At 36.9% G+C, this 24,449-nt stretch overlaps 1 protein-coding gene across 2 annotated transcripts; it reads right to left on the bottom strand.

Moving 5' to 3' along the window:
- Positions 1-19: 19 nt before the first annotated feature.
- kcnq2a (potassium voltage-gated channel, KQT-like subfamily, member 2a) lies at positions 20-24,279 on the bottom strand. 2 transcript variants are annotated; one of them, XM_058784912.1, is made up of 18 exons: positions 23,805-24,279; positions 18,447-18,537; positions 17,806-17,932; positions 16,977-17,152; positions 15,443-15,571; positions 14,978-15,088; positions 14,783-14,878; positions 14,372-14,466; positions 14,169-14,231; positions 13,653-13,682; positions 13,047-13,100; positions 11,316-11,509; positions 10,301-10,348; positions 8,939-8,956; positions 7,253-7,352; positions 6,087-6,218; positions 2,627-2,744; positions 20-1,976 (listed from the first exon to the last, which is right to left on the bottom strand). In XM_058784912.1, exons 1-18 carry the CDS (start codon positions 24,089-24,091, stop codon positions 1,272-1,274), a joined length of 2,574 nt encoding a protein of 857 aa, XP_058640895.1. In that variant the 5' UTR covers positions 24,092-24,279; the 3' UTR covers positions 20-1,271. The 2 variants fall into 2 exon arrangements, with proteins under 2 accessions (XP_058640895.1, XP_058640896.1); XM_058784913.1 differs by lacking the exons at positions 8,939-8,956; positions 10,301-10,348; positions 13,047-13,100 and having other exon boundaries at positions 23,805-24,278.
- Between the last annotated feature and the right edge of the window lie 170 nt (positions 24,280-24,449).

Genomic DNA, 24,449 nt, shown 5'->3' with positions numbered 1-24,449 from the left:
AAACAGACAAACCAGCAGACTGAGACAAAACCAACTTTATTTCCTTACAATATGTAACCTAATATTGTAATGTTTGAACAGCGCTTTGAAATACAGCTTTGAAAAATGTTTATATCTTTTAACATGGTTATCCCTGTATTCTTATGTAAACCACATCTAGATAGATTAATCTTCCTCCTTTTTACTAAGAAAAGTGATACATTTGCAGATGTATGTGGTCTCTGGGCCTTACAGGAAACCTGTACAAACAAGTGCTTCCAATGTAAAACTGACCTGGAAAAACAAAACAAATAAATACAATTGATACCTTTTCAATTCCTTTATCCATGACTATATCTGACTGCAGCTGAAGGGACTTTCATTGCCATCTCGTTTGTCATCCTATTAGGTTGTCAACAAGCTATATTCCATAAACATGCCATGCAGTTAATGTATTTTTTTAAGGTCCGATTATTATTCAGTGCCTTCTTCACTACAGCAAAAAACATGATATCATAGTGCAGGTTACCAATTCTAGAAAATTAAAACTGACTGCATACAATAGCATGGATATTTCTCCTCGGATATTATGACCATCACCAGGGCTCCTGCAAATATTAATAGTTCCTCCAAAAGTATGTCTCTCTCTCCCTAAGTGCTTTGACTTTAAATGTAGCTATAAAAAATTAATTCATCTTTCCATCCTACTGATAAGAAATGTAAGAGGGAAAAAGTACCTGTAAGGCATGCTCAGCTTTCTGTCGTCTTTTTCTTTGGCTGAAATTATTTTCTCCAAAGGAACCTTTCAATTTAAAATGTTCATTAAATGCTTACTACGAACACATGCCCTGATTAACTACTCATTTTCATAACAGTCTCATGACGCATTTCAGGAAAAGAATGTAAATAAATAAATAAATAAATATCTCATGAATTAAAATGACAATTTTAAGGTAAAGTGCATTGGATACTGCATTAGCTGTGGTGACTACGCAAACTAATAAAGAAGAGGTGCCTTTTTTGATTTGAAGATCCATGCTAGTAATTGAATACACACAATCTTTTCTGCTTGTGAACACACACATCCTTTGCCTCCATGTTTGGGGTCTTTTTAATTTTTTAATTGCAATGTTTATGATTCATTCTCGCTGCTGTGGCATCAATGTAGTCAGTAATCACTCCCACATTTTTGTGTTTCGACATTGAAAATTATTCACTTCATCAAGTCCAAATGGCCACATACACATTCATCAGCTACATCCAGGATACTGGTCCGTTAAACAAACTCCAAACTATTTCAGACCAGGCCACATCCGGTCACCGAAAGGCCCCTCTCCGGTAAACGAAAGAGGGGACGGCGCTCCCGGTGTATAGAGGTCAGAGTCCGTATCCGACTCCCCCTCGGCCAGATAAGGCCTGAGGCGGGTGCACAGAGTCCCGCCGCCTCCACCAAAAAGCCCCAGACTCACCGGAGGCACATAATCCTCTTCCCTGGCCTGAGAAATGCTAAAGCCGCTAAAAGAGCGCTCTAGTTCCTCATGGTCCACTGAGGGAATGGAGAGGGACGTGTCGCTCTCGATGGCTGCCTGCTGCTGGACGGGTCTCCTGGACCTACGTGAGCGGCTGCTGTCCCCATTCTCATAGAACGGCGGAGGAGGGAGGCGGTACAGTGAGGGGTCATCAGTGCCTATTGGCGAAACTCCTCGGCTGTTGTTCCAGAGAGGCACACTGAGGGGATGGTCATCCTGCTGATGCCATGAGGTAGAGGGCCGACACTGGCTATCGGTGGGAGTCCCGTTGGGACCAGGATGGACAGGGGATACACTCTTTTCATTCGCGTCCTGTGCTTTCTCGCTCTTATCGTCAGGGCTGTGGTAGGGAGGAGCAGGGTAAGGGATTTTAAAGCCAAGGAGGGCTTCGGTCTCAGATCGTGGGATGCCCATATGTGTGGTGTACACGCTGACCAAAAAGTTGAGTTTGAGGTCCATTGCCCCCACCTGCACAAAGAGAAACAGCGAAGCCCTTTAGCACTGACATATACATTCTTAAAAATAAAAGTTACACAAGGGGGTTTACACATAGAAGAGCCATTTTTGGTCCCTTAAAGAACCTTTCAGTAAACAGCTCTTTAAAGAACCATTTTCTTTCTAATGGTGTGTGCACACCAAACACGAAGCGAATATTACTCGCGGGATGTTTTTCGTGTCACTCATGTGAATAAAAACATGCCATAATGCTCTCCTCCATTTTCTGATATAACCAGACATGTCAAAAAGCTCTTCGCTGATTGGCCTCCGCAACAACGTGTCATGCGAATTTTCCACTTACTGTAAGTTAAAATTTTTCAACTTGCGCGTAAGATGCGTTTGAGGCGTATATTGCATTTCCGTGGCATTTACGTCGCCTGGCGAGAATTCATGTCTATTCGCATCTTTGCATTGACTTTGTATGTAATCTACTAGCGCAAATAATTAAATTTGATTTTGGTGTGCACAGATTTTTGTTTTCACTTTAAAGAATGTTCTGTGGAATGGTTCCATGGATGTTAAAGGTTCTTTATGGAACCATAGCTGCCAATAAAGGACCTTTATTTTAAGAGTGTACAATGCTACACCAAATGAACTTGATGTACTGTAACATGCTTCACCTGCTTTTCCATCTTGTTAAGACGTCCCATCATGCTTGGGTCCTCAGCCATCTCCGTGTCGCTTTTGGGCTTGTCCTTTTCTCCTGCCGCAGCTCCCTTTCCCACAATCTGATCCACTCTAGTGATCCAATAGACCATCACTTCGACACATAGTCAATACACCCTCATCCACACTGAGATTCAGTGGTTAACTGTGCACTGTACCTTGTCAAGTTAACAGAAATTAGCTTTATGGAGGAGAACTTGAGCATGCGAATGCAAACATAGGACAGCAGGGTTGAAATAAGAGGGAAGATGATTGAAGCCTGATTTGCTGAAAGTGAGTATATGCCATATTGCATGCTGCATGCAATACTGCAAAGTTGTTAATCAGCATGCATTCATCAGGGACTTGGGACTTGGGACTTCAAAAATCAAGATGACTCTTGGAATCTAGGAAAGGTGACTCTTTCAAAGCTGCAGCATTACACTAAGATAGCTCACAATACAGCAGTGAAAACACATGAGTGTCTTTGCAAAGTTATTGACAGGAGTGTTGGGGAGAAACTAACTAAAAATGAAGAAAAAATTAAGTATTAAAATATACTGTTTAAGTACATTTTTCAGTATGGAAATCTGATTATTCTAGGGAATCATTTGTCCTAAAAGGCCTCATCTATCAAGTTTGATTCTTTCAATTAAATCTTTCTACTTTACATATACATATATTTGTGCTGTCAAAATTAGCGTGTTAATATAAGCGATTAATTTTTCCAGTTTAACACAGTTAACGCAGGGGCGAAGCTAGGGTTGGCCACCCCACTCACAACTGCTGTTTCTGCCTCTTTTTTTCTTGACAAGAATTGCATTTAGATGCAGAACGTCTTCACGACCACATCAAATGGAAGACTTTTCAGACGTGCACTCCACGAGGAGCTTCAGTAGAACAACAGAGAACTGCGGTCAGATAAGATGTTGTCAAGCCATATGTCAGTAAAAATGAATTTTCCTGTCCTGTCAGCCGTTATACTGTGCTCGTAGCACATGCTCTTTGATTGCACACACAAATATGGTGGCACGCACTGTAGCCTGTATCATTTCATAATTAAGCGCTTCACGTTTAGCAGCGGCAGCTCTTAAAGTAATAGCAGCCAAATAACCTAATAACCCAGCTGCTGTGATGTCTGTTAATCAAAGAACAAAAGAAAAAATAAGAAATCAATAACTTTTGTAGCTTTAAGGATTCATCTATATTTAATTTAGAATTTAGTATTGATATATTTATTCAATTTCTGTATATTTCCTACTTGCTGAAGGGCACAGGGAAATATGACATTTATTATAATGGGATTATGTGAAGATTGTTTTAAGTTCACCTAAATTATCAGTTGTATTTTTTAAAGTCTAATAAATGGTAAAATTGATGGCTCTCAATTATACTGTAATATTAATATAGTCAACATTACATATAGTCAATGGTTAAAGATACCAAACAGTAGTATTGGTATCAGTGATACTCGTCATAAAAAAAATGCCACTAAACAAAGATTAAAAATATACTGTCTTTATGTTGTTTCTACATTAATTTGAAGATTGAATGTAAAAGTATTGCAATATAAAAGTATATTTAAAAACTTTAATGTTAGATGGGATTAAATCGCAATTAATCTTGCTTAATTTCAGAAAAAAATGTGTGATTAATTAGTTAATTATTTTTAATTGATTGACAGCACTAATATATTATATATATATATATATATATATATATATATATATATATATATATATATATATGTTGCCCTATACAGCCCTTTATGCCTTATATAGCATTGGTCAGAATCTTTTTGTTTTGATATTAACCAAAACTTAAACTTTAGTAAAACTGAAAATGAAATAAAATGTAAATAAATGTATTATTTAATTACATTTATAAAAAAATGAAAAAGGCAAAAGCACATAATGAAATTACAAAAAAAAAAAAAAAAAAAAATTGTTAAACCAAACATATAAAAATAAAAGCTAATTCTAAATATTAAAGCTACAATTGTATATAAATAATAAAATAACTAATAGTAAAATAACACTGTCTGACTCCATCTAGCAAAATCTGTTCGATTAGTTGGTTTATATAAATTAATAATAAAATAGCTTCATCAATTCAAGTGCCTGCGCTGCATATTTGGTCTACTTTTTATAACAGAATATTTTGTTAAATGTTGTTGTTAGTTATTATTTGTATAAAAAAATAAATTAATAATAATAAAGTTTGGTACTGTCATTTTAATTGAGATTCATATTCATTTGTTCAAAAATACAGATGATAAATGCTTTCATCAAGATTGTTGTATTTAGAAAGATTTTGCGCCCTTAAAGTAGCCTCCCAACAATGTTAGTCAGACATACTGCACCAATGGCAAGGAATTTGACTTACATAATAAATAATGTGGGGAAATAAATGAAAAATAATCCAAAAATGTGACCGGTTCCATGCCTTATGATGCTTTGTGTGTTACACACTGTACGTTTAAGTTATTCTCTCTTTTTTAAACCCTGGGACAACATGCACAATTGCATCTGTCCCCCGTTAAACAGGCTGCATGGTCACACCACAGTGTGCTGAATTATTGTACAGCAAAAACACTTTTTATTAATCACTTTTCATATGCTCAATTCTAAAGCACTGTATTATTTATGGATAATTATATCTATACAAAATGTAAATCTTTCTCAAGGTGAACATAGAATAATCCAACCAGTTAATGACAAGTTTCCCCTCATGATTTCAGTCATTTCATTGTCACGACACTGCAGCTTTTAATCCAATGCTGTCCAATAATAAACCCATTCAGCCTGGGAACGCTAATGGTGAATGATTACGTACTTCTTGTGACGAGGGGTCGAGGGGGGAGGGGGACCCACAATCAAATCTATCCTGGCAAAGTACACAGAGAGAACATGGATACCAAGCATCATCAAGCAACACATGGAAACCACTCCCTGTACCACAGCGAGGACCGTCGACAAATAAGAAAGAATATATTCCATACATGTCTGTTCTCACCCACTTCTAGGAACAGTGTCTCATGTTTACATGTATGACAGAAATGGTTTTTGCTGTTGGAATATATTGGTATATGTGTGGATGTAATTTCACAACATATATGAGGCTTATTTGAGAGAAAAGGAGTGAATCTGAATTCAAATCATTCTGAATGTGACAAAAAATAAAACCACTGTGAATGTGATTTTGATCGAGCAGTGTTGAAATCTCATCCTGCTTTAGACTGGTTTTTTTTTTTTTTTAAATCTTTATGTAATATCAAATAGTGACCACCAGAGGGTGCTGCTCACAATTCAGCTACAGCTCTTGCCAAATACTGATTGACTACTGAAGCAGGTGGATCCTGTCATTGTTAGAAGGTTACCGCAATGGTGAAAAAATTGATGCGATTCTTTTGTTCTAGACAGACTGAAGTCTTGCCTGGACTGAAGGTTTTTGATGCGTGATAGCATGTCCAGATGGCCTGCTGAGTACTGCTCGATCACATCCATCACATCATAAGGCCTGAGGCTCTCTTTAAATCTCCTCTTAGACACCAGGAACCGCATAATACTGGGGAAGACCGAAGAGGACTTTAATTAGGGTGTAACATATCTGACAATTACAGTTCGAAGCAATAATTATAGAATTTAAAGGGGTCATGAACTGACAAATCAAAATTCCCTTGATCTTTCGATATATAAGATGTCATTGTGCTGTAAAATCATTCTGTTAGTCTAAAAACAGCTTATATTGAAGCCAATCTGCCAAAATGACAGGTTGTGCCACTTTATAATGTAATAAAGTCGATAAGCACTGCCTCTGCAGAAGAAGATCAACACCTGCCTCTACATCACTGCCTGTTTAGCCCCGCCCACTGATTCGTGCACATAATAGGTAAATGACAAGAGTGACAAACGCAGGTCTACGTAGAAACCAAACGATAAATTGTATTAAGTGCCAAACTGCACCAGTAAGAACTTGGTCCTTTGTTCACTTCATATTACCGCAGATTCATTTACAAACAAGGCACAATTTGACAAAGGATTTTCAGAAAGATTGAAACTAAAAGACGATTCTCACAAGTGTTAGTAACTGTTTTTATTATGTGATCACTATTGCTTTGTCTGATATTACAGATCATTTGATATGTACGGAGTATTTATGCATTTTTAACCTAAAAAACAGCAGTGTCCATCTAGGAAGGACATAGACTGTTAAACATACATAAGTGTAAGCCAATCTTAGCAGTGGGCGTTAACTTCCGAGTTTACAATTCGCCACGCCTATTCAAACAGAGCGTTCTGATGAGGGGGTAAAAAACAGGACAGAAAATAGCCTATTACTTCTAAATCTAAAAAACAGGCAGTTCATGAGCCCTTTAATAAACATTTGATTGTCCCAGCAGTTAAATGAGTGTTTTAAGCATTTTTAAATAATTATTAATAATTGAAAAAAAAAAGCATAAATATTTCATTATTAAACATTTGTTATTTAAAAAAAAAAGTTTTATTCTGTTTTTAACAATAATTGTAATTACACTGAATTGTTGTGAGAGCAAATATTTACCCCTAGTCTTTTCTAGCCTGGAGATTGGTGCCTCTTACCAGATCGCTCTGATGGTGACCTTGAGTCCCGGAGACAGATCCGGCACAAACTCAGAGTGGAAACCTCTGTCATCCCCAAAATCTTCTGGAAGACTTGCCTCTACAACACACAAAACAACAGGCTGCTCCCAATGTAAAGAGTCCTAATGCTAACAAACAACAGCCCTGTGACAAGATTAAAGATTACAGAAAACGTCTGACATGCTCGATGAACTGTACTCCACATTATACAACAGTTAGTTCCAGTCAATTAGATTGGCTGAGCGGCGTTCCAAGATTGATATTTACTGTAGTCCAACAGCAGTGACTTTTCACTGTTAGCATCACTCTGCCTGTCTGCGTTCCCACGGAGTATCAATTTGAAGTTGTGTGAAGTGACTTGAAATAACAACTTTTTTACAGAACTGTTGTATAAAATCAATTTCACACTTGCAAATGATGATGTTGTTCTGAATATCAGCATGACTGTAGGAATGAGACCATGCCCAGCTATGCTGAAATTCAGTACAATAGTTGCTCATGTGATATTGCTAGAGTAAAACCCATCATAGATCATCGTACAGGTTTGAAACGACATAAGGGTGAGTAAATGATGACAATTTCAGCTTTTGTGAGAACTGTCCCTTTAAAAGCACGTGGAATCAGAGCATCACATATTGCCCCAAAGTGACTTTTCTTGGAAAAAAGTAGATGCTAAATGACTAGTGAGATTTTCTAAATTGAAACTAATTTATTCCACACTTCAGAAGTGCTCAGGGGAAAAATTAGATGAAAAAGAGCCGAGCACAGTCATATTTCTGCGGCTGTGAAACTGATATCCCTCCTTATCTCATGATCACTATGTCAGCATTAGTCAGAAGCTTCAGACATGCTTTAATATTTCAATGTGCATTTGGAGCTAAAACAATAGTGTTACTCATGCATGAAGCACTTACCAGAACCTGCTAGCCTGATGAGCATTTACCGCAATAGCACATGTGAGAGAAAATTTTGTGCACCTAACAAAATCTAACAAATTTCAACCCCCTGAAAAATGCTGGTTAACATGTAAAGCTGGGCCGAAAAAAAAAAGCTTAAATATTAGTACTACATGTGTCATCCTTATGCCATATGAATGAGGATGTGACAGGCAAAAAAGCATATCCTATTCAAATGACATACACTAACAACCAGCTAGCTGAAACTGCACAAGACCGATTTCTGGAAACAAACTCGTTTCCTTTATAAGCTGTGAAATTCTTTCATGCAGGTTAGTGCAAAGAACTTGATGGAAAGTGTAAGTTGCAAAGTGTTTCATTAACACCTTCATGGAACACATTCTGTCATGGGATGAGCATGAGACCGATATCCAGGCTGAGACAAATGAGTAACATTTTTTTGCTCTACTGTCGCACTTCACCGTCATATGGTTGACAGATAAGGCTAATATAGCTGCTGTCAGAACTATCCAAGCATCAGTGAAGAAATTAAAATTTTGTGTGATGCTTCAAGTGAGATGAAACTTTCAGCCAAGCGTTCATGACAGAGAGTGTTGGATGATGGGCAGATCTGTAAAGATATGCTGCAGCTTGGTAATTAAGGAGCCATTTTTAAAACATGCATAGTGTTTCTTTAGCAGACTGGTGTTGAGATTTTTTTGGACTAGTGCTAAAGAGATGCAGCCCCAGACAACATAATTTGTCTTACTGATTAAGCCCTCAATCGCTGCCAAAATGTGAAGAGAAAAAGTGAAAAACAGAGAGAAAGAAATAGAGAAAGAGAGATGAGAGAGAGATGGTCAAAGATGACAATGACTTCAACCATGCAACTGTATAACACATGGTGTCGCTTATATTAGGCTTATTTTACATTATGAGTGAGGGAGATTTGCTTGCACATCATTATAAAGCACTTTCCATGAAAACGATATACTTCAATGTCCAATGACTTTTTTTTTTTTTTTTTTAACATTAGAGGTACAAATCCCATGTTTTTTTAAAGAACTTTTAGATAGGTTAGTTAAACTATCAAGCAACATAACAATAATCTAGCATGAAAAGAAGCAAGTTGTAAACACATCAAATATCTGCAACCCTCCATTAGAATGGTGATTTTAGCCCCCTCAAATGTCTTAACTGTAACAATAAAAATCATACAAAATTGTCCTAATTTTAAAGCAATCTGTTGAATTGATATTCAATTTATTGTAGGTAAAGAACAATTTTAATTTAGTATTATAAACTATTAAATAATTTAAAATTATTACATTTAATTAAAAAATATATATTTCTCCGTCTTTCCTTCATTATAAAAAAAGTATTATTTCTTAAAACTAGGGAACACAAGAAATAATATTATATGGACCATTTATGGTAAGGTAAGAAGACAATAAATAAATAATTATTCATGCTTTTTTTTAAATTTTGCAAATAGTGTTTTGACTGCATTCAACATTTTTTAATTAATAGAAAATATATAAATAATATATGAACATTTAAGCTACATTTTCAATCCTGTTATTTGTTCAAATACAAAAAATTGCGGCATACCTATTATTATTTTTATTTTTAATAAATTCTTTTTGATTTATAAATGTATTTATTTATTTATTTGTTTTAATGTTTGTTGCTAGTAAATAACAAAAGCACACATTTTACAATTTTAAAATTGTTTTATTTATTTATTTGTTTAGTTAGTCTCAATTTTAATATTAGGATATTCTATAACTTATAGAAACTGAATTGGACAGAATATGTTGTTTGGCTTTTTTATACCGTATTCATGGAAAAAAAAACAAAATTGTATGATTCATCTATTTCTCGTATTGCTTATGCTGTGGTGTCACTGCTACATAAGTTATTTATACAAATTCATTTAGCTGAGGTCTGTGATACTGTTTGTTATTTATCAAACATAATATCTTGTCATTTCTACCAGGTGGCCTTTGCGAGAGCAGTGATCGCTGCATCGCTGTGCGTACAGATTCTGATTAAATATAGTCTACTTCTAAGAGAACCTGCTCTGTCATCTCTGTAATATCTGTACTATATTTCTGGATCATGGCCTAACCTGGAGAACGCTTCATGGCGAAGTCCTCGTCTTGCAACTCAATCAGCACTTTATTTTTTCCAGTAGAGAGAAATGAGAGAGAAACCGATGAGTGTGCAGGAAGTGAAATACATAAAATGGATCCATTTCTATATATATTTTGAAGTTGAGCACTGCAGAGTTATGCTAAGAGCATAAAACAGGTGATGAGAGAAACACAAAGGGGCAAATTCACTAAACAACTGTAGCGAGCTGTATTTTAGCGCAAAAAACTACATCTCATTCACTAACCACCCAAAATACAGTTTAACTGAAAGTCTTGCCAGGACAAATCAGCAAATGCTCCTGTGCAAATTTCATTTAGTATGAAATTTTTAGGCGTTTACACTGTTGCCTGATTTGCAGTTCCTGTAGTGAATCAGATACAAATGCAGTTGCTTGTGCAAAAAAACAACACTATCAGCAGATGCAATTCATTCTTAGTGAATTCACCCCAATGCATTTTCACCGTGGATGAAATATTTTGTGCGGATCAAGCATCTAAGGGCATATAAACCTGCTCCTACAGTTACTGCAACTGAAAAGCCACAAATGGTTCAGCATCAACAAGCATCTTTAGACAATAATACAATGTTAAACTGCAAAACATGGTTTGAAACATTAAGCCATTTTCATGTGTTTCAGCAAGGGGACTAAACCTATAAAACACAGATCAGTTCTTCTGTTGGGCTGTTTCTTTAAATAGAAACTCACACCTGCCATCTTATGAATTCTAATGAACGGACTGTCACTGACACCATCTTTTGTGCTGCGACACATTAAGCAATCCAGTGTGGTTCTGTGCCAGGAAATTACAAACTATTCTTGCTAGCTGCTGAAATCTCACTCAAAAGAAGAAGAAAAGAAACCTATGCAAAGCGAGTATTGTAATGTACAGGTGAATGTACGTTTGGAAGCAGCATATAGTTTGCACTCAGAATAACAGAGTGTGTATTCCAATATTCCTGTGTATGTGCGCATAACAACATTCTCTGACCTTCAGAGTTCTGCCGAGAAGCTCCATCTTTCATTTTGAAAGCGTGTTTTGCTTTGTTCCGCTCTGTGAAGCTCAAGCTCTTGGTCACTTTGCTTGGACTCTCTTTGACTCCCTCCTCTGGCTTGGGGGTCTTGGCTTCCTTCCCCCCGGTGCTTTTAGAGGGACTGCCTTTCTCTTTCAAGCTGGGTTTACGACTGCACAGCAGACACAATGAAGCACAAAAGACAAACAAAAAAAGCAAAGGAAACAGACAAATCATCCTGAGCCCACACTTAAGTATTTTTTCTAGTGTGGGGACAGAAACTATCCAGTGCTAAAAAGAAAATACTATTATATTATATATTATATTAATGACCATACACCGCAAAAAAAGTAAGTTTGTATGTCTAGCACTCACTGAAATTTCTGTTTTAAGCATAAATAAAACTTTTTTTGTAAGATTTATTCATTAAACAATAAAATAAATAAATAAATTGGCGCTAATAAGAAAAATAACTCAATTAAGGATATATTCTCCACTGTATCTAAATTGATACCTTTTTAAAAATTATATTATTATATAAAAGTATGTGTATTTATTTTTGCTTGACAATGAGTCTAGCAAATCAGTACAAGTCTATCGCCCAGTGCAAAACATAAATAAACAAACAAATAAATACATAAAAATAAACATTAAAAACTAAAACTAAGTGCAGATGGATTTCAAATACAAATGGTTAAACAGGTAAAAGCATTTTTACTAGAAAACGTATTACTATTATTTTCATAATTATTCTTGTTTGCATGTTACAGCTTATAAAATTTCTTAAAAGAACAACACAGTTACATATTTACTGATATGTAAATGTTGCTATAGAAATGTTCAGCCACCAAAAAGAAAACACTGAAATGTAATAAATAATCAAATAATTGCTCGAAAATACAGTTCTGTACATTTCTAAAATGACTAAAACATGTAACCATTAGATACTGTAAGCAATTTCACAACTGTGCATTAAAACGCATTTAAATTCCTTAGAAAACATTAAATGTATCGTTTCTGCATTCTTCTACTTTAATAAAGATCAAACTTACATGGGCAAAGATATGGATAATGGTGCTTCTCAGTCATGCAATGCAATCCACAACCTCTGGATGCAACAGCAGACCCACATGCTGCCACAGCGGAAACTTTTGAACAACAAAGCAATGAAACACATGCATGCTGTCGGGCATGCTGAAAAAATACACAACTGTTATATTAAACACCTTTTAAAAAACAGCCAAATTAATAAATGAAAGAGTGAGAGACCCCAATACAACACAAGGCAGCTTGCAGAGGAGGATGGTCTCGTGCGATTGAGGTAAAAAGCGATGGAAAGCGCTTCCAGGTGCTAAGTGGGAAAGTTGATCCGCAAGCAAAACTCTCTCACAAAGCTAAACAAATGTCTGCTTCTCTGGTTCGAACAAGACAACATATTTAGATGCTGGAGAGCAGAACATTTCTCAGCCCACCTGAGCTGACGAGAGATTAAAATACTTCAACACCAATACGAATGTGCACTATGCTATATGTCTCAAAAAATGTTGAAATATTTCACTTGAGCTGATGATGGTACACACTGAAGGAATACATTTAGAAATAGGGGGGAAATCAAAGTCGGGGAGGAAAGAGACCAATTCAAATGCCAGAGAGAGAGAGAGAGAGAGAGATCTGGGCGTGCAGATGTTAGTATCTGTGTGCAACGGTACCTATTGCTTCTCGGGCAGCACCCACACAGGGTGTCTTTGTGTGAAATCTCACTACTGCGAATGTGGTTGGAGTGGATCATGAGAGAGAAAAGATTATACAAGCAGTGGTCAAAAATGGTTTAGGCCATGTCCAAGTGTGGGACCTAAAATCAGAGGTATTTCCCCCTCTAAACCCCCCAAAACAGCCAACAGTTTGAGCTAGGTGTTGTTACACTGAATGAAATGAACTGAATGAGTCAGAGGTTGCACTTGATTTTACAGGACTACAACAGCAGGTCTTTTACAGGGCAGAAACACCAAAGTGTGATAGTTTTCTTTAATGAGATGTTCATTTGAACTGCATTGATTATGCTGTGCCAGTATGATACTAATTCATCTCCCTGTAAATACCACTTGAAGATACTGTAGTATAAAGTGCAACCAGGTTGTCTTTGAATAACATTTGTGATTTCAAATGACTTCAAACACAGCAATACGGGCTGTTTTCTCATTTGAAGAATGATGATGGTGATCTGAAACTACGATTCTCTATCTGTTTGAATGAGATTTTGACTGACGTGATTTGGGAATGGTCAAGTTTCAATGGGAAAATCCGGGACAACAAACCTTGGAGCGACTTCTAGCTGGGAGTCCTTCCTTTAGAAAGAGAGAAGCAATAAAGACATGAGATTAAAGCAGGCAACACCATAAACAAACATTTTAAACAGGAATAACATTCACAAATTCTGCCTTTCTTTTTTTCCATTCTTTTCTAATATATTTTTATCATTATATTATCAGCATAACAACTTGAGAGAAAATTATCAGCATTTCTGCTGCATAAACTACAAGTTTGTGTAAAGCCTTACGTTCTCAAGCATGATGTGATCTAAAGAGCACTGGAAGCAAAAAACATCTGACCATGTGTACAAAGAGTCACATAATCAATCACTTTGATTAATGAGCTAGAAATAGTGCTGAATCATTCACTTTTCTATGTTGCACAAGATTTAAAACATTTGATTATTTACAGATTTTTAATGTGGTCTCAGACTTTAGACCCCTCTGAAAAATTATAATTATAATATTATTTACATTGATATTTTAATATTTTTAAAATGCTCTTTAGTAAAATTACCAGACCTGAAACCAGATTTTCCCTTCAGGCTCCTTAATATGTCGAGCTGATTTACAGGAGGGATGAGTCTTTAGGTAGAGGCAAAACAGACAAAAGAAACACTATTGAGAATTCATATAAATAGAAAAACAGCATACAAACAAACAAGAAATGGGTCATTAAAAATACAGTATCTACAGTTACAGTGGTCTACAAGATGACTGACTACCTGTACATTGGGACCGACACAGTCTGCTCATAAAAGTCCCATGTGGACACCAGGTCTGTCCGGGAAAGATTTGTGGCATAAAATCTCCAAGCTGCCTGATGTGGAGGAAGAAAATCATTGAAATTAACTTCAAAGATAGCAAATGACTTCCACAGTAATACATAACTGTATGCAGTAACCACCAACATTTCAAGTCATCTAAATCAAAGAAAACCTGATACGAGAGAAACTTGAAAGATGATCCTCAATATATCTTTTTTAACATCGCAATGTCAACATCAACTAAATATGGTATTAGTAGTTCAACTGAAAGATATTAGTAAGTACATTTATAGACACCAGAAAGGCCTACAAATGCTGATTTCCTCGAAATATGTGTGGTGTGAATTACAGTAGAGTTATAGGTCTGACCTGGATAAGAGCTGCAGCAGGGTTACGACGCTTCTCAAAATGCTTCTGTCTGTGCTGCTCTTGAACCTTTAGAGCAAATCCTGAGCCCAGGATACCCTGCAACAGAGAAAACAGTGCAGAAATACAACTGTTTGTGAGCCATGTCTGAAGTCAGGCACTAGAGATGCTCAACACATCATTTCAGTTTAAACTCACCGCAGGAAGAGCGAAAAAAGCTACACCGATCAAACTGAATGTGGCAGCAATTAGACGCCCGTTCCATGTGACAGGATACTTGTCCCCATAACCAATAGTTGTAAGAGTGATCTAGAGAATAGAAATGATTTTGCTTAACAATGGCATATACTAATAATATAACCTAGTAAGTCTCTAGGATGGTCATTTAGAGGTTATAAATTCAATCCCATGTTGGAATCCTGTTGTGTCCTTGAGCCCAGTTTATGGAGTAATGTCCACAATTAGTTTACTCTAAGTTACTCTGGAGTGAAATGATCTGCCAAAGGAGCCTAAGAGGAGCTGCCAGTTCTTTTATGGCACTGGTCTATTTGTGAAATGGATCTTTGAGCAGCGTCTTGTTTCACTGTGTCGTATCTTCTCATTTTATCTGATTAGATGGAGGCAGCAGGCCACTGTGGGCTTGGATGAAGCTGTAGCACTTACCAGCCCCCACCAGAGGGCGTCTGCGTAGGTCTCGAACATCTCTGCATTGTCATCCTTCTCCACTGAGTACACCAAGAAAGATGCCAGGATAAGACAAAGGAATCCAATATACCACGCCGTAATGAGTTCCTACATTTAGGGATTCAAAAATGTTAGGAACATCAAGAACATGTGATGCACTCCTTACTTAAAATAAAACATGCCATATAAAGATTATTTTTCAAACTGCTCCATGGATGCCTAAATCAAAAATAATTAATCTGTGCCTTTTAGTCCACATCTTTTACTTTGAGACCAGAAGTTTGGGGCTAGTAAGATTTTTAAATATTTTTGAAAGAAGTCTTCAGTGTAGCAGCATTTATAAACAGTAAAAATAATAAAAAGAATAATATTGTGAAATTCTATTACAATTGGAAAAAATAAATAGCTGTCTATTTGAATGTATTTTAAATGTAGCCACACCTACATATTAATCAGCTGTCTTTGATGATTTAGTAATTAACACGGGTTTAAGAACACCTGTTTGAGCAATTGATGTGTGTCCTGAAGAAGGCGTAGATCTACTTTTAACTATTTGTAATGATTTAAGCCCAGTGCGTTAAAGGCTTTTTCTCCTACCACGTGAGTGCCTTGGAAGTACTTCCTCTAAATATTTGAAATGTAATTCATTCCTGCAGTAAATTCCAGAGTTGAATTTTTTATCAGCCATCACTCCAGTCTTCATGTCACATGATACTTCAGAAATCGTTCTAATATGCTGATGTGATGGTAAAGAAACATGTTTTATTATATCAAAGTTAAAACAGCTGTGCTGCATAATATTTTGTAGAAACTGTGATACATTTTCAGGATCTGTTAATGGACAAAAAGTTTAAAAATTAATATATTTTTTAACATATACAGTACTAGACTACATTATGCAAAATAAAATGCTCTCTAAAATAAGAACGGGACGTTAAACAATACAATCTTTCACCGACCATCAATAGCAAGAAGCAAGCTACGGTTATGATGTAAATCAAAAGACTACTTTAAATGGTTTTGTCCAAATCTCTGAATACAGCAAAGAAATTAGCTTTCAAACCATTTCACGGGGTGCTTAAGGCCACTGAATAGATTTAATAGTTGCAGACTAAACGGAGTGATATAGTTTCTCCAGTAATAGAAACTAATGAATAGTAATGAATTTGCTGCCCACTGACCCAAATGGCAGACTGGTGGTAATATGTTCACTCGGTAACCTACTTAATGTGAACTTTAGCAATCTCTGCTTTCAATTAGTACACATTTACTACTCATTCAGCACACAAATCCATATGTAAACAAAGATAAACACTGGTCTATACATACAGTATGCATATCGATAGACATTCAGTACATGAGTTTAACAAATGATCTGGCGTTTAACACTTTGTCCTAACCAGGCTCAATGTGATACAACGATTGCGGTGCATTGCACAGAATTTCTGCTTTTAGTGTGGACAGAAAAATGTACTGTATTCTTTCAAAAGAATACAAGCACGTTACTGGTCACCTTGCTGTGTGCGTAAACCACAGATCCCAGGAGCTTCCATGTGCCACCGCGCCGGTCCATACGCAGCATTCGAAGGATCTGAAGAAACCTCAGACTCCGAATGGCGGAGGTGGCAAAAACATTTCCCTGTGAGCCAGCGGCCAGCACAGACACCGAGGCAAAAAGGACCATGATATCTGCAGAATAAGAGTTTATATTAATTATAAAATGAACTCCCCAAGATGACTGTCATCCTTTAAGACATTAGAAAGGAAATGTTTCTAATTCTCTCTTCCTTCTTCCTCATCCTTCATATAATGCACTCAAAGATGATGAAAGTATAATTGGGCTTTATCTTTCAGCTGAGATGTTGTGAAAATCAAATAGACATTCTCCATATGGACTTTGCAATCAAACTGCTTCTTAAAGGGATAGATCACCCAAAAATCATTACTTTTACATTTACTCACCCTCATGACTTCTTTCTTCAATAAACTACAAGAGAAATGTTGAAGAATGTTATGTATTTGTGTTCAACATCAGGGTGGTTAAATGCTGACAGAATTTGAATTTTTGGGTGAATTATTCCAGTAATGTGATTAGGATCAGTCTCATATTCACTGGCATTATGTATTCTTTTAAATCATGCACTAATGGAGTTCATCCAGTGTATCAAGTGTCATAATTCAGAGAGTTTTCTCATTTAATGCCCCAGAAAAAGTTGGCAAAGCAGATTTTATTGTCTCTTGAGCAGAAAGAATAGCAAGAGAGAGAGAGAGAGAGAGAAAAGGAAACATGCATTATAGTAGAAAATCAGAACAGACCAAAAAAACTGAAATGATTTTCTAACCGATGATACAGAAGGGTTTGCGTGCAAATCTCAGCCTTCCTCTCCATCCTCTGTAGCGACAGCAGCAGCCCGCTGCCCAAATCCGCACAATATATTCCACACCAAACACCACGATTGTCACAATTTCCTGGACAGACAGCAGACACATCCACTTACTGTGCTGCCTTATACAGTTATATATAAAATAAAATAATGTCAAGAACAGAACTGTTTCAAATTTGGCATTTGACAGAAATTCTAAAACTTAGTTGTATAATAATATAATATAATATAATATAATATAAAAGTCCAATTGTTAACCAATGAAATAAACAACATGTTACAAGTAGATATAAAACGTATTATTATAAAAAGCCAAAAAACTTTTTATGTTAAAAGAGCAGTATGTAAGTGTTTGATGGCTACTGTTACACTGACCCAAACAGATCTATAAAGTGTCATGTTCACAGCAATTCACATCACCGCTGGATAATGTCCTACTTGTCACGTTCTGTTAGAATGTAGAACAGGATCTACTGTGATCTACAGTGTCTACAACGTGCACACACAAGTCTGTAGTGTTTGATATGAAACCTGACAGCATCACTACCATGTATCAGCTTCTGCCTGTAAATCATGTTAAACGAGGATCAGATACAAACCAGGATGTACAAGGCACTCTCAGAGCTTTTCTTGTATTCTTTGATTGTTGCGAACACTGACAGAACCAGACAGGAAAACACCAGCAGAAACCTGCAAGACAGGACAGCAGTAAATCAAACTAATAATGGAACGCTGGCTTGTTCTCTCACATGAGATATCAAAGCATCCGAACAAGCTCCAACTGATACAGTAAGTTTCAGTATTAGAAGCTATTCATTGATATAATTTGTTTTGGATAGAACAAGTTGATGCATATTCATGAAGGACATTGAGTTTAGACGCTTAATTGGAATTGGGCCCTCTTGGGCCTGTCGTTGGCTTTGTGATCTACGAGGAAAAATACTGGCTTGAGAGAGGCAAGAATCCTTGGAGAGTTCCTGACACTCTGCAGTTAAACTCAGAGATAAATCCCTGAAGAGAAAGAAGGAGAGTGAAGTGAAATGAGACTAAAATAGCTGAAAGTCTCATTAGCATAAAACCTCTCTGGTCCTCACACCCATGTACAATGAGAGAGAGGGGGAAAAAACAATGACAAAAAAAAAAAAAAAAAAACATTGACATAAAACTTTGGGGGGAACCAGAAATATTCTGAACTGACATCCAAAGCTACCTGGAGACTTCCAAAATATTTTACTGCAGTGGTTTTGCCCCGATTCACACCATTAGAGAGGCAACAAACAGTGATTTGTGAGATGTGGCGCTGTGTGAAAAAGTTAAATGTCAGGGAATCTCGACCATCACACAATCAATGAAAGCACTTAAATAACTGGTGCAATGTCTTCAATAAGTAGAAAAAATACTTCGAGAGAGGAAGTCAGTCTAAGATGATGAAGGTGACAATGGAGCTAAAGGTCCCCGTTTCATTCTATTGTCTCTAAAAAAATAAATAAATAAATAGCGCATTTTACTAAACCCTGTTTCCGCTATGCACTGCATCTTCTTGAACCATGAGCTCTAATCAAATACAATGTCAAAAGATTGAATTGATTATGAGGCGATTTGATCTAAAACATAGTCATTTTAAAATACTGCATAGATGTAGCTACTGAGAATCCCTGAATTATTTTAAAACATGCTTATAATTTGCAGTTCCACCAGAAGTGCATTGTATCCTATTTAAATATTTCGTTTATTTATTTATTTAAATTTGGCATTGATCTGAAAAACCTTAAGTCTTTTGAATGGTAGTGTACATGTTCATGTTGTTTACAGTCATTTTTGGCCATTTTAGGTGACATTTGTTTCAAATTTAATCTTTTAACAAAACAATTTTTCTCTTTTTTCCATTGCAGTGGACAGTTTCACTTTACAAGACAGACATTATTTAGTCTTTGTCCCTGAGTCTATGTGAATCTGCCTTTTTGGACGTAAGCCCTGTGACAGTGATAAAATAGGCAGGATTCCAGACTTCTTCGTTATGCAAAGAGAAACATTATGATAAAGAAACTGTACCTGTATGCTATAATGCTATGCTATTAATTTTCAATACATCAGTATTGATTTCAAACAGACAAACTTTTGCTGTTCCTCTATAAGATCAAATCTGAGTTGCTTTTGAATGACTGTAAAGGTGTCAGGCATAAAATACATCCTCCCCACTAAGCTGCTTCTTGCCCCAGGTATTAATATTATATGTCATAACAGAAACTAATCTGCTAATTTGGAACAATCTAACAGAAAGAGATCAGTAAAACAAACTGGTCCTAAAGGGAATGAGGCCAGAGTTGAATAAATGAAGGCTGCATTAACAAAGGTGGGAAACAGAGGATTAGAAAGGCAATGGTAAGTAAATCAGCTCAAACGAGAATCCTCACAGGAAATCTAATCTTTACTCATTATGAATGGACAAAAAATGCTGAGTCGCGCAGAACCAGTGACATCAGACACCTGACGTGGCTTACAGGAACACATCACATTATGAGAAATGATTGCTCACCTTCCTGCTCTCAGATGGTTTGGACTTTATGGCCATGTAGTGTAGCAAGTCATTTATTATGAACTTGACATTAATACAGCTACACTGGAGTTTTGTACTTTACTGATGCTGATGACTTACTGACATGCAAATCTTTAAGATCTGAATGTTCTGCCTTTAGGTAAGGGGCTTTACAAACTTTGTGCTTTTGAAAGTGCGACCTAAGAAAATCTAATAAGATTTTCACAAACAGACAAACGGACCACAGAGGCATCAAGCACAAGCTTGGTAAGAATGCAATTACCTCAGCAACAATACAGCATTTTGACACTCACTAATAGTCATTAAGCCCTTTTGTCTTTGCGAGTCTGGTTATTGCTCTTGATGTTGGCAACAGCCACAGACTAATCTGGAAATTGTAAAGCGGAGTAGACTATACGGGCCTGTCAAACAGAGAGACAACAAGGACACATTCTTTGAGTCAGCAGCAAATAAAGTAATAGAGTAATTGATTTACCTCATTCACCTCATTAGTACAATTCTCTCAAAACCAGACTCTCCAGACTGAACCAAGGACATATACAATGATTTGTTATTAGGTGACATTAAATCGTATTTCACGTCAAATAACAATTAGACAATGTCTTAAAAGTTTACAATATCGTTCAAAATCTTGGGGTTGGAAAGATTTTTTTAATGTTATTGAATGAAGTCTCTTATGCTCACAAAGGTTGCATTTATTTCATTAAAAATACAGTAAAAATTTTATGTCTTCAATGTCACATAATCCTTTAGAAATAATTCTAATATGTTGATTTGGTGCACAAAACACTTATTATTAGTAATTTTTTTAAATAAATTTTTTGTAAGATCATTAATGTCTTTACTGTCACTTTTGATCATTTTTTATTCATATGAATTTTTTTTTATAATTTTTGGAGTTGTGAGTGTATATTGTGTATATTGTATATTGCCCTTTTGATTGCATTAGCTGGCAACAACTGACTAGCAGCAAAATGAAGTTGCATATACAATAAGGCACAAATACTCACTCGCATATTAAAGCATTCACCACTTCTAAATATCTCCTTGTACCCTTTTCCTTAAGCTTGAGAAATAAAGGCTTAGCTGAGTCTGTACAGCAAGCAAAGTGCTATCTCTGCATTTAATGCTTGTGAAAGAGAGAGAGAAAAAACACTTAAAGTAAGAGGCCAAAGTCAGCACACTGCACTGCACTCAATGTGTGTGTGTGCACGCACACTAGACAGAGTAAAATAAGGATGGTGACTGTATAAATAATGTATCTTCAGAACTCACATTCATGTCTCAGGCTGAAGTGGGAGTCTTCTATGAGGGTTGCATGACCAGCAGAGCGGATAAAGACATTTACAGCCACTCAGAAGATTAGACAGCTCATGCTCCAGCATCCATGATACAGTCTGAGGTTATGATGCTGCATTATGACAGATTGGTTTATAGGCATCATAAGAGATGAATGGATCTCAAAGACATTTGTGGTAATGGAGCTCTGTGTGTTTCTAAAAGGCTACAGAATAAGTGATGCTACACACTTTGCCTTAAGATTCAATCACAGGACCAATCTAATCTCTCTAACCAAAAATAGAGAGGTTTGTAAGTGTCATAATTTGAAACCAGTCCTATGGGATCTTAATGGATCTTAAATTTCGGGTTGGGTTCCACCATGACACAAACACAAACACAAGGTCTTTTACAAAACAACAGTCTGTTATGAAACAGGACTGTTACGATTACTAATATCATGTACATCAAAAAGGAATTTAAAGAAAATCTTTATAACTCCTACTGAACAGTCTAAACTGTTTCAGCTCCCAATAATGATTACACAATATCAGGCTCAAAAATTAAATAAAATAAAATAAATAACTTCATGCAAGAACTTCAGTTTAGCCTGTAGGGTCTTATTTGATTATCCTTAAATTCCTATCAGAATCCTTTAGGACAGGTTCCAAATTACTACAGAAATTTTAATCCGTAAAGATTTTTGATTAGGGACAGCTCGGCAAGATAATGATGTAGAAAATATAATACAGGCCAGTGGAAAATAAAACAAAGCCACAAAGGATTCACAGTAGTTCATAACTTGCATTATTTGGACAGAAAAAAAGGTAGGTAGGCTAGTTGTCAGAAGGATTTTTAACATTTCATCAGTAGCCTGCTCATATTTTGTTAGCAAACAGAGTGATTTACTTTCCACGCATTAACCGTATCTACAGTAGGCTCCCTACTACATTAATGTACCATGGTACAGTATTTACAGTAAACGCTAGATGTCCAATAATCGTAGAAGTAGTACTTCCGTGTTGTGTATTGTTTTGATACTCGTTGGTTGGAAATGCATTTACCTTGCGGTTAGGGTGAATTAAGACTTTCTGGCAAGCATTACAGTACAGTTGCGTTTCATTTTAGGTAAATATCCTATTCATTCAGCCCTTATCTGACTTTATCCTGTATTTTTAAGAGCGGAAAAAAGACTCAGCAACCAACCCAACATATTGACAACCATGGTTTTGATATAAACAGTAGACATATAATATAATACACATGACAGTTTAAAAAAAAAAAAAATCTTATTAAAAAAATGCATTTTTGCGTCTGTCGCAAACATAGATAAATCCTCTTTTTGACGGTCTCGCCCATGACCGGCGCATTTAAGCCGCCAGGACTATATAAAATCACTTAACATTTTAAAATAAGTATCGATATAACATTATTCTCGTTGTCTAGCTACTTTTGAAAGCTAAACTCGCTTTGTAAACAACCCTTGTTAAGGCTCGGACTCACGAACTGCCTTTCAGCCAATCGTTTACGCGAAAGTTACGTCACTCAATTAATATTCATAAGCCAGACTAAGAAGGTCTGAAAATGAGTCCCCTCACTTTCCAGATCGTTCCTACACCCCTGTGCCACTGTGAAGAGCCCAGCCACCCCCGCTTGCATGCCACCGGCGTAGCCGTGAACCGCTGGCACGGTTTCCCCCTTGGCGAGCAACACGGATTTGTTGCCGCGGCAAACACGAGCGCACTGACGCGGTACTACAGGAGCTGACCGGTGCTGAAACAGCTGCCTAATGATACCCTGTGCACTCAGTCTACAGTATGCATCATTAATAATCTGTGAACACTCTCCAACGACTCAGTTTATGAAATATGCACAGCTGTGAAAAGCTCATTTGGCGGCCTGGCTCTGAATGAATATTGACATTTGCTACACGGACAAAACTTTTACATATTTTCCCACTGTTTGACTGACGCTCTGCGACAAAAGCTGCAGGCAGGCAGGCAGGCCGACAACATCGAAAACTTTCAGCATTCTGGGCGGTGCAGCACAGCAGCATCTCTTTCGGTAAAGGTGGGTGATTCCCACGCCACGCAGAAACGCAAATCTCGGAGCACATACTCACACATAAGCGTGGTAAATGAACGCCCAGCCGCGGGGTCTTTCCAGCGCATTGTAAAGGAAATTTTGCAGTCTGCGATAACGCGCGTTTCTTTTGTGAGCGATGCTCCCCCTGGACCTCGGTCTGCACAGGATGCTGCCCCGTTTTGTGCTCTCGGAACCGGCGATAAGAAGTGCCCCGTCTCGGCTCGTCTCCGCAGCCCCGGGGTCCAGTCCCACAAAGCCGACTTTCAGTTTCTTCTCCCCTGCCGGAGGGTGATAAACTTCACCGTTGGCGGATTTTTTCACCATCCTTACAGTTTGACAGATCCAAACGAGTGTATAAAGTAGTCGTGGGCAGACATCGCCGAACCGGGGTGTGTTCTGTAGTGCGGTGGTCTCGTACTAAAAGCCAATTGAAACGCTAAGGCAAAACTGCAATGGGTAGTCCTTTATCTTTACGCCTTCCGGCTCCTGCACTAGCCTCTATATTTAATGTTTCAGCTGTCGGATTTTAGATGAAGAGGCTGATGTAACAAATTGTTTAAAGTAGTAAATAATTAGAAAGCTAGTTAAATCATTCATGGAAGAAAGGGAAATAGAACTTTGCAATGCTGAAATCTTAATGCCTCCACACAGCACAATGGAGACGAGCAGGTTATTCCAGGCT

This window comes from Onychostoma macrolepis, chromosome 08, assembly GCF_012432095.1.
Source record: "Onychostoma macrolepis isolate SWU-2019 chromosome 08, ASM1243209v1, whole genome shotgun sequence".
In the NCBI taxonomy this organism is placed as follows: domain Eukaryota; kingdom Metazoa; phylum Chordata; class Actinopteri; order Cypriniformes; family Cyprinidae; genus Onychostoma; species Onychostoma macrolepis.
This window is presented reverse-complemented; position numbering and strand designations above follow the sequence as displayed.